Source organism: Trematomus bernacchii, unplaced genomic scaffold (genome assembly GCF_902827165.1).
Source record: "Trematomus bernacchii unplaced genomic scaffold, fTreBer1.1, whole genome shotgun sequence".
NCBI lineage: Eukaryota > Metazoa > Chordata > Actinopteri > Perciformes > Nototheniidae > Trematomus > Trematomus bernacchii.
Window position 1 is genome coordinate 17462881 of NW_022987593.1, and position 11798 is coordinate 17474678.

General features: G+C 40.9%; 1 protein-coding gene across 2 annotated transcripts in view; it reads right to left on the reverse strand.

Annotated features, from left to right (window-relative positions):
* Nucleotides 1-1508: 1508 nt before the first annotated feature.
* The window catches only part of LOC117482065 (stress-induced-phosphoprotein 1-like), a 26775-nt gene continuing 16485 nt past the window's right edge, over nt 1509-11798 (reverse strand). For both annotated transcript variants that reach the window (XM_034130054.1, XM_034130053.1), the window contains exons 5-16: nt 10948-11124; nt 9485-9607; nt 9188-9233; nt 8065-8155; nt 7809-7950; nt 7270-7374; nt 6829-6916; nt 6385-6418; nt 6147-6221; nt 4623-4725; nt 4401-4540; nt 1509-2065 (exon numbers count right to left, since the gene is read on the reverse strand). In XM_034130054.1, the coding sequence (XP_033985945.1) occupies nt 1930-2065; nt 4401-4540; nt 4623-4725; nt 6147-6221; nt 6385-6418; nt 6829-6916; nt 7270-7374; nt 7809-7950; nt 8065-8155; nt 9188-9233; nt 9485-9607; nt 10948-11124 (1260 nt within the window). In that variant the 3' untranslated portion in view covers nt 1509-1929. The remainder of the gene's footprint in view (nt 2066-4400; nt 4541-4622; nt 4726-6146; nt 6222-6384; nt 6419-6828; nt 6917-7269; nt 7375-7808; nt 7951-8064; nt 8156-9187; nt 9234-9484; nt 9608-10947; nt 11125-11798) is intronic.

Here is an 11798-nt window from a genome sequence, read left to right on the forward strand (position 1 = left end):
GAAAGGATCACAAAATCTACTTTTTTAGTTGTCTATAGTCAAAATGTGTAGATTGATACATCCATAGAATAGGATTTAGGTCACTGCGCCGGCATTGGAATTAGATAAATGTGCCTTTTCCAGGTGAAAGGATACAGTGAGGTGTACAACACTGAAACAGAAGGACAAGTGCAACACACTTCATCTCATTGCACATTCAATCTAGAACGTTTGTACACTGATTTCAAACCAATCTTCCTCTAGACATCTTCAAATGATCAGAGTTAGTGTGATAAAGGCTCTAAAGTGTTAGAGTAGATGTACAGTACCTGACACGGAGAGAAAGAAGACAACAAATCCACCGGTTGCTGCTGATGGTCCCATAGCTGCTGCTCTCATGTCTGTTAAAACACATTATCAGGTATATCGTGTGGAGGGAAGCGAATAATGTGCATCAACTTATGAAGGATGTGGTCGGGGTGTGTTGATTGTGGTTGGCAGTGTTTTCAAACCTGGCACGGCTTTCCGCTTCAAGAAAACACAACTTAAGAGATCTGTCTTGGTCTGAAGGCACCTGCAATGCTCAAACTGAATATAAAATACTATTTGAAGGACGTGTTTTTAGTCAATCCTGTTCCTGTTGAGGAGTTTCAGATTAAATGTAGAACGATTCCTATAGGTTGTAACTATTTATCCGTAGAATAGCAAAGCATCAAATGATAAAACACAACAAAAGGACGGGGGAGAATACAATGTCTGCAAGTACCACTGGATCAGGTGTTATTGTAAACTCTTTGACAAATCAACAAGAAAACTGAAAGAAAAATGGAAGCCAGGACTTAATAAATGATCCAGCAGCTGCTCATTGCGGCATTTAACTTCTCTTGATCCTCAGACTGAACGATAACTCCGTCTCACTCTCAGCCGATTGAAGCTCCTTCTTTAAGGGAAGCGACACGTTTTGGGACAAATTCCCCTCAAACAGTTAGATCAGGGGGGTCCAAACTTTTTTCACTGAGGGCCGCATACAGAAAAATATACGAAGGGCTGGGCCGCTCACTAGAGGTATATTGCCTCGTAAGTTCAGTTATAAGTCAGCAAAATCAATCAAATGTAGGTCAATTACGCTTTATACTTGAATATGCTTTAAGAAAAACTCCTTCCTGTTGGAGGGTAACTTCCTGTTGGAGGGTAACTTCCTGTTGGAGGGTAACTTCAGTTGGAAGGTAACTTCCTTTGGAGGGTAACTTCAGTTGGAAGGTAATTCCTTTTGGAGGGTAACTTCCTTTTGGAGGGTAAATTCCTTTTGGAGGGTAACTTCCTGTTGGAGGGTAACTTAATACTTTGACAAGCACCAACAGATTAGTATGCGACTCTGCATTAGTTAGCGTTAGTTACTCATTTTGTTCCACATTCATTGCAAGAATTATAACAACAGCTGCGAGATTCTTGCAATTCCTGATGTAGAAGTTAGATTGAAACTACTTTTAAACTATTGAAGATGTTGAGTGAACACGAAAAACATATAATTCATTTTTTCATTTGTTTATTGTTTTGTCCACATATTTAAAACCATTTATTGAAAAGCTAAGAAAATACCTGTCTTGACCTTAAAGCAATTCAACAGTGAGGAGATAAAGTCACTGAGCTTTGTGTTGATAGTGTTTCCAAAATGCTCCAACCAAACTCAGTTGTCCTTTTGAAGATCCTCTGGATGAAATATTCCTCACAGAGCAGGGTCTTCGTGTTCATCATCGCGTTTAATCCCTTCAAAGAGTTCAAAAGTGTTGTGTTGAATTTCAGCAGGTTTGTCTCTGTGAAATTCTTCAGAGTCACATGTCCCTGAACATACCATAATGTCTCTCTTCCTCACACATTCAGCTGTCAGTGTTCTCCTCCTTCTCCTCCGTGATCCTCTTCCTTCTTTGGTTTCGGGTTGTGTTGGGACAGTTACGGTTGCCATGTCTTTTTGTCTCGACCTTGATGGTCTGGTATGTGTTTTAAGCGGCACTTGTCGCCATAGAAACAGCCCATGGTCCGCCAGTAGAAGCACTCGTCTCCGGCGATAGGGACACACTGTCTGGACCTGCATCACGGTCACAGAAAAATTACATTTATTATAATGCTTTTGGGGGTTTTGAGCATGTGAATGGTCGGCAAAGGCTACAATCTCAATGTTCCCTCAGAGTGAGTTTGTATTGTATTAGCTTGCCTCTTTATTTATCCCTCCTGTTGTCTTCGGGTCAAATCTGACCGATTTACTACTTTCATCAATCATAACTTTTTTGTTTTACATTCGATGCATTAAGGCTTTATGATATCCTTCACAGTAGACATTTGAACATATAAAATTGCTGATCACCACTTTCATTGAATTTTGGATGATTTAGTCAACTTTGTAACACCCATGGTGTTCCCGGTACACCAAAAGTAAGGGGGGGGAAACGAAGACAATAGGAGGGTTAATATGTTGTGACAATGTTAATGTCCCTCGAATGATTCTGATTAACATTCAGGCTCCTTGAATGTAGGAAAGACTTGAGGAATGTATATTTTTTACTTTTTAATGCTATTTTATTTCAATTTGAGACGTTTACATTTTGGATTGTTTATTTCTAGTCTTTTAATTTCTCCAATGTACAATGCCTTGTCTTTTTATGCTGCTGCGACGCAACAATTTCCCAAATTGGGATCAATAAAGTATCTTCTTATCTTATCTTAAACAGTTTAGTGCTGTCCTTCTGTTTAGAGTCAGTTTCGTGTTTTATTGAATTGGACCTGATCCTCTTTGGATATCTATCTTGTGAAGACCATCAATGATCACAATACATTTCCTAAACGTCACCTTCTGTACCTCACACAGACCTGTCAACAATAATCTTTACCCTCACGTTAACCAGGACGTCATCTCTTTTCTCTGAACCTCTAAACGACTCTAAAGGGGCCTATACACCAAACTGACACCACAGAACACGTCCCGACGGAACACGATTGTTGTGTCGCCTCACGTCTCCTGCGTCTTGGCCAACAGTCGCACTGGAACACACCGCAAAGACTTCAGCCGACGGCTAAGTAGCACGTACGAACTGCGCATGCGTGAGTGGCAATAACTCTCCTTACCAGCAGGCGGCGGGAGTGTGTATTCGTCATTCAAAAGAGGCAACAACCGGAAGACAGACTGCGTGATACACCGAGAGAAGAAGAACAGACTGCGTGATATAAACAAACAACAAATAGCGTGTGCGTTCCATTTTCACTCTACAGCGAGAAGCTCATGGGGCTTTCCTGAACCTGTGTCGAGAGCTGGAGTTAAATTTATCTCAGATTTGCCTTCTTAATAGTTTGTTTGGGTCCCTCACTTCCGTTTCGCTTCTCATGCACTGATTCGCTAAGCTGAACAGCCAATCAGAGTGATTTCTTTGGCCGACGGCCTCCTGATTCAACATGTCGAATCGGCGGCGGAAGGTGTCGGCACAGCCGAAAAGACACGACGGGGCGACACACACCAATCTGAGTAGGGCGACACGACGCTCATCGACGGCCAGACATCTATCGACATCTATCGACGGCCGAAATCGGCTTGGTGTGTAAGGGACTTTAACAGGGTATATGCAGGAATCCTGAAGTCAAATGTAATACCTTTTAAGACCTTTTTTAAGACCCTTTCCATACATTTTAAGACCTCATCGCCACTTGGAGTTTTAACCGGTTACATTGGCGACACACTTTACCTCACATTTACTATATACAGTATTGATTGTCCTTCCTCCTTATCTTCCAACCATTTGGACGCAGACTTGCATTTCCCCATAACGATGTTGTTTAACAACCGGCGTAAACGGACCATCGCGCGCTATCAAGCAGTGAGCGTGCGATGTCCTGTTCAGATGACGTCAAATCCAACGGGATGCCATAAATAAACTACACAGAATCACACTACACACCTACGCAATGATTACATTCAGGCAGACTGTAGAATACAACCTCTTTGGACAATTTATATACTTATTGAAAACAAGCTACAAAATGTGATACCTTGGAAAATGCCGGTTCATACTTTTTAATAGCCTTCATTTTCGCTAAATTGATTTATCAATTTTTAATACTTTTTAAGACCCCGCGGACACCCTGCTTAAGGATCACTGGCAGTGAACGTAGGGGATTACTTTAGTCGTTGTTATTGTTTGTGTTTTTCTTGTTGTTGTTTTTTTTTCTTTTGTACATACAATCAGCACAGACCAATGGCTCATTTGTATTGGTATATATTATGTTTACCATTACTATATGACAAACACTGCTTATGGATTGTCGAAACTAAATAAAAATATTTTTGATTTGGAAAAAGAAAATTCAAAAATCTTGAATCTTTGGAATCAGAGTGGGGGTCCCTTGCTACATGCTATGAGTCAGTTGTTTGTTACCCTGTGGCGGCTACGCTCAGCTGAGGTTCTGACGAGTTGGAGCTGAGGCTGCTGTTGGTCCTCTGTGGGGGGGGCAGGGTGCGCTGGATCCAGCGGTCGGGGTACCTCATCACCAGCCGGCTGCCCCCCATCTCCACCCCCTGAACGGGAGGAAACAGACCGTTAGGACACAGACACATCACCATAATGAGTGTGTCCTTCTGAAGAAGAGCCGTCTCTCACCTGCAGCTTCTCCAGAGCTCTGGTGGCCATGTTCGCATTCTTGAAGTTAACGAAGGCACAGAAACGCTCGTGAAGAACTCGGATGCTCTCTACCTCTCCAAACCTGCCACCATGCAAACAGAGAGCATCAAACCTATTACTATTACTCCTACTCCTACTACTACTACTACTACTCCTACTACTCCTATTACTATTACTACTACTCCTACTCCTACTACTACTACTACTACTCCTATTACTATTACTATTACTATTACTACTACTACTACTACTACTACTCCTACTACTCCTATTACTACTCCTATTACTACTCCTACTACTCCTACTACTATTAATACTCCTACTACTCCTATTACTATTACTACTCCTACTACTCCTAGTACTACTACTACTACTACTCCTACTCCTACTACTCCTATTACTACTACTCCTACTACTCCTACTACTCCTATTACTACTACTCCTACTACTCCTACTCCTATTACTACTACTACTATTACTACTACTACTCCTACTCCTATTACTCCTACTACTACTCCTACTCCTACTATTACTACTCCTATTACTACTACTACTCCTACTCCTACTACTCCTACTCCTATTACTACTACTCCTACTCCTACTACTATTACTACTACTACTCCTATTACTCCTACTCCTACTACTACTACTACTCCTACTCCTACTCCTACTCCTACTATTACTACTCCTATTACTACTACTACTCCTACTACTCTTACTACTACTACTGCTCCTACTACTCCTACTACTACTACTACTACTACTCCTCCTCCTACTACTCCTACTACTACTACTACTCCTACTAGTACTACTACTACTCCCACTACTACTACTCCTTATACTCCTTATTATACTACTACTACTACTACCTCCTACTACTCCTACTACTACTCCTACTACTACTCCTACTACTACTCCTACTACTACTCCTACTCCTCCTCCTCCTCCTACTACTACTACTACTCCTCCTACTACTACTACTACTCCTACTACTACTCCTACTACTACTCCTACTACTACTACTACTACTACTCCTACTACTACTCCTACTACTACTACTACACTACTACTACTACTCCTACTCCTCCTCCTCCTCCTCCTCCTACTACTACTACTCCTACTACTACTATTAAATACAGTTCTATCTTCCCTAGTGACTGTACAGCTGTGATGCATCATTCAGATGTCCTTTGTTCTGATTATTAAGATGTACTGTTTCTGAAACACAGAGTATGAAAACAGTTGGAGTAGAAACATTAGTAGCTGCATCTACTGCTGCTCTTACAGTTTGTGCTATTTTACCATTAATGAAACATGGGTACATGAGTCACGCATGTTAGTGTAGCTGAACTGATTTAACTAGATAGCACTGTTTTTCAAAAGAAAAGTGTGCATAATAAATACAATTGATTACTATTATTATTATGACTTTAGTTGACTGCCTGAATGTGTTGTTCAATAGTCCTAAAAGCTGAATTCCTTCATTTGCACACAGTGTTTTACATTTTGAAGAGATCCAAGAGGTCTTTCTCTGTTACTTCCACCGTTACGTTCCCGACCCACAGAGAGTGACAGCTCCTGGAGGGAAGGGAAGGCAGCAGAGAGAACAGGACGTTAAACAGAGAGGATAATATGAGACAAGTTCAAAATACATCGTTTTTTATTTTCAAAATGGCATGTTATACTAAAAGATTATCGATGCTATTTATATGTCCTTTTAACAGAAAGCCACACAACATACCCACTCTGGTCCTGCTGTGATTGTTGCTTCAGAGCTGAATTTAAGAGAAACAGGAAGTAGAAATCATGTAATTATTCATCAAGACTACTTGGAAGCATGCAACAAAAACATTTCTTTAAGAGTTCATGGTAATTCAGGGTGGGACATTTAAACAGACATTATTATTTTGTGGTTAAAGTAAATAACTTAAAGTCTTGCTGTCACTATGTACTGTCAATGTGTTCCTGCTATTTCTGTCTGATATATAGACTTCTTACACTATTTTTATTTTTATTATATAAAAATATATGTTGCATCGTTGGAGGAGCTTCATTGCCATTTCTACACTGTAGTTTATGTGCATATAACAATAAAACCTTTGAATCTTTGATTATTAAATCTTGATATGAGTGAAACAGAGCAATGCTGCCCAGGTGTGGACAGATGCGGTACTGTAGCTCTTACTCTGGGCCTCAGGTGAGGTGGTGACGGCCTGAACTGTGGTGAACTTCTCCAGCAGCTCTTTACTCTGATCTTCCTCAAAACCCAACTCCTAGAGTAAAACAATCAAATAATACATTAAAATCTCACATAGTCAGTGCATTGAAGTTTCCTCATGTTTTCAAATGACCTGAAAACAGATACTTAATCAAAATTTGGACAACTCGGCTCTCACTAATTGGTAATGTAACCGGTATGAGATTGTGAAAAGAAATCAACTCCTCGCGAAACACCCAGCAATGGTGCACTAATCTGTAGATCTAAACTAAACAGCCTGATACTAGTTATCAAAGCTACAAAACAATCTATGCTCTTGACATAATGTTGTTTTGATAGTGTTCTTACATCACTCATCTCAATACCACACACACAATAACTACAGGGCTGATTGTTGGGCCTCCTCACCATGAGCTGCAGGACTCGACAGGTGAACAGTTTACTGGAAGCTTCCTTGCAGTTCTGATCCAACTTCAACACCTGCTCCATGGCCGCCTCTGCCTCAATGTACCTCTGCAAACACACATATACACACATCAGCGTCTAGAAATGTGACAAAACTAACGACATACACCACATCGGAAAGGATTACAGTGTGCTGTATTTATACCCAGGTTTGTTTATAAAAGAAAAATGTAAGGGTCACTCAGACCTCGGTCAAGGCCAGATGCCTTATCTGCCAATGTAAACAAAAGCGAAATATACTGTAATGGGTTTATCTTTGCCATGATTCAAATGATGTCCAAAATGTATTCGGTTTTTACGACACAAACAGGAGAGTAGTTTTGATGTAATACTGCTGACAAACAAGACAATGAAACAAACAAAAACAAAACCTCCTTGGACGACCTACTAAAATACAATTTAGGTCCAAATGCTAAATCACAGAAATTCAATTTTAAGTTTTTTGTTGAAACTTATATGTGTGTTAAACAGCAGGTGCTGACCTTTAACCCCATCAGAGCACACCCCTTACGGAAGTACCCCTTCGGCCAATCAGGAGCCAGCTGAATGGACCTCCAAGCGTCTGAGAGGGCGGAGTAGAACTGCTCCTGACACCAGTAACAGTACGAGCGGTTTCCATAGAACCTGAGCCAGATACAGACAGACAGACGAGATGTTTGTTAAAAGCAAAGTGAATCTGAAGGGGACAGAGGACAGAGACGTGATAGGGTTTAGTGTGTTTGAGTTCAAAGGTCAGACCTGTGGTCGTTGGGGTCACAGTAGATGGCTTCTGTAAACATGTCCACCGCCCGGCTGTACAGAGCCTGTCCAAACATCTGGATGCCCTGCACTGGAGAGAGTACACACAGGTACACATTTACACTCTAAACCAGGGGTGTCAAACTCAAATACACAGTGGGCCAACATTTAAAAATGGGTACTAGTCGAGGGCCGGACTGGTTCAATGTTTATTGCAAAACGTATTGAAATGAACTTATTGCATATATTAAACCTGGAACTAACAAAGCTTAAATTATTGCCTATAAAAACAACATTAAATAATCAGCTTTTCCAGAGTCATTTCTTATGATTACATTTCTCCACAGGCCAACAACAGCTTCAAAAAAACTATTCCCCTCAAAGAAAAAACCAAACATGCCCTGTTGTCGTGAGAAAGAAAGTGCAGAAGGAAACATCCATGTAAACTCAGTGTGCTGCTCTGTGATGCTAGCTCAAGCCAGATACTTGGCATCTCATCTTGGGTGCAAGTTCATCAATGTTTGGGGTCAGGCTCTGAGCTGAGGAGACCCTCAGGATTGAGTGAAGGTGTGCGTGCAATATACCGGCGGGCCAGATCTAATAGTAATTAGAAATTATCCTGCGGGCCGAAATTAAATCCACCAAGGGCCGGATTTGGCCCCCGGGCCTTGAGTTTGACACATGTGCTCTAAACTATGAGGGTCTTTCACTGGCATCATATATTTCCTCACCAATACCTGTTTCTACCCAGGAAATATTCTCCAATTAATTTCAGAGAATCATTTGCAAAGTCATTTTTAGTATGCAGGAATACTGTTTTTGAATATAAACACTTTGAAACCTCGAGAATGTATTTGTTTTCCCAGCACACAAATACAATATGTTACTACTTTATGCTTTCTTGACTTATTTCCACTCTATTTATGATTTTATTAAACATGATTCTACACATTTTAAGGGGGAATGCAAAATGGGATGAGGTATTAAATGTGCAATATATTGGGTATCTGAGGGAAGGAATTTACCTCAACATTTTGATGATGTGAATCTTCTCCACGAGAGTTACAGTATGAAGAGAACAGATACACAGTGTGTGTGAGGGATAGTAAGAACATGGGTTCACCTGTCAGAGACTCCCCCTTCCTCTTCATTTCTTCTGTGCTCTCCACCTGCAATCACAACACACAGTTTCGTCTCATATTGTATATTTTGCTGGTTTAGATTGATTTAGACATCTACAGCAAAACAACAACTCTGGCATCAGACAAATAAATACAATATGCTGAAGAATAACATTTGACATAATACCCCCAAAACAGAGGTGGGTGGATAAATGGCCTCTTAACAGATGTGTGTGTGTATGAGTGTGAGTGTGAGTGTGAGTGTGAGTGTGAGTGTGTGTGTGTGTGTGTGTGTGTACCTGGGTGCTCCTCGCCTCGTTCTCCTTGTTCTCTCTGGAGATGGTTCTGCTCTTCAGAGTTTTCAGTTTGATGTGGCTCGCAGCGTTGGCCACGAACGCACTGCTGACGTCCCACTCTGGCTCCTGAGAGAACAGGAAGTAACACAGTGAAGTTTGGTTTACCCACACAGGTCCACGTTAACTACACTATATCATTTTTGCTGACCTCACTATTGCTCGTTGTGTTTACCTGCGTGTTTGTTTACCAACATTTCAGCCAACATGATGCCAGAAGACACAGAAGGGTTTAATAGAGCCATAGAGACATTTCATGTATTGTTTTGAACGTGTGTTTTTATAAATGTATTTAGGATTTATATTTTTAGGATTTTATTATACTTTCTTCACTTTCCCATTCCAGTGAATATTCTTAAGAAACAGAAGTTAATTGTTGGTTATAAGTGTGAACTTCCTAACTATATAAGTGACACAAAATTAGGAGTTTGCTTTCATAATATTTGACCATGAAAGAATATCTCTTTAACAACCAAACTTATTTATCATAATCTTAATCCACTGTGGCCTTGGTTCTCTCAGTAAACATTTCAGACTTGACACAAGACTAATGTGAAAGGCGTTGGCTATCATTCCTAAACATGACTGAATCCTACTAAGAATTCATATTTGCTCAATGCTCAGTAAGGGTGTGTTCATGCAGTGTGTTTTTAGACATGTATAAAAGCTCTGCAGTGTTAGCTTCTCTTGTTTGGACTTGTTTGTCTTAAGTAAGTACAGTAAGTCAAATGTATTTATAAAGCGCTTTTCCCAGACATAGTCACAAAGTGCTTGACAAAGCATTAAAACATCATACGAATCATAAAAAATGAAATGACCACACGTGTTAAAGGTGGGGTAGGTAATTCACTTCAGAAACACTTGTTATATCCCATGGAATGCTCTCAACATCCTGATAGCAATGAATATATTAAATGCTTTGACAATAAATACATAAAAAAATGTCATCTGTGGAAGCCGTAATACTGTAAAAAGCACGACCAATCATCTGAGCCGGCCCGGCTAAAATAACTGGATGGCCTACCTGCCTGTCAGCCTTCCATCTGTGCACAAACTTATCTCATGCCCTCATTGGTCATGTGCGCGTTCGTGTGTGTTGGAGGAGGGGCTCTGTAAGGAAGTCTGAAGGAAGGGGCAGATTTTTTTCGGTTGTGTATTTTCAAATTCTAGCGCACTCGAGCTGGTTTCTCCATTCTTACCTACCCTACCTTTAAGAAGTGCTAAAAACACAATAAAAACATAGAATAAAAGCACACAAGTTACCCAAACAGGAATGTCTTTAGATTACATTTAAACCCATTTGAACCCTGGCTGAACACTTTGAACTCTGTTGTTTCACAGGCCTTGCTCACTACTTTATTATGTCTTGTATCTTTAAGGAATTGATTATATAATAATCTCCCCCTCACCTCCTCTGAGGTCCGGTGGGGCAGCTGGCTGTGGCTCCTCCCCCCCGCTGTCTCGAGAGCAGGGATTGGCTCGGGGTTGCTTTTGTTTCTGGGGCGTACGGCGGTCCATTTCTCCTCCTCCTGTTTCAATTCCTCCTCGCTGTCACTATCTGACCCCGCGCCAGCCGCTTCCTCTTCCTGTTCAAAAGGAGAAGCATTGCTGCAAAGTCATACCAGAAGGAGAAGTCTCGGGTCGATAGTGGTGTGATGTAACAACATGGGCAAAAGCTAGAGCATGAACTTTGTGTTTTCAAAAGAGAGAGTTTGGAAATGCATTTCAAGTAACAAGCGGAGAAGTGAGTGATTTATTGTTAGTAAAATGTACTTAGACACCTGTTGGAAGAAACACCTGTTGGAAGAAACACCTGTTGGAAGAGACACCTGTTGGAAGAATCACCTGTTGGATGTGTAAGAATGTTTTGATATATTTGTTTTTAATTATTATTTCTCTTGCCTATTTTACCTCCTTTATTCTGTTCCACTTAAAGGGCCCATGTCATGCTTTTCTGGTTATTACCCGTCCCCTTGTGTGTTATGAAGCTTTTTCTGCATGTAAACGGTGTGCAGAGTCACAAACCCTCAAAGTACACCCTGTAGCGAGTAAAACTCTAACACAGAAAATACCTGTCTATGCTGCCCCAGAACGCCTCGTTGGAGATTTCTCTTTTTCTTCCTGGGTACAGTGACGTAACGTAACGTCCGCGGAGCCGTTACGTTAAGTCCGCGGATTGCTCCAAATGGACCAATCCGCGGACTTCCTCACACACACACTCAATCTTTTCTCCGCTGCAGCTCTGCTGATTTCTCCTCCC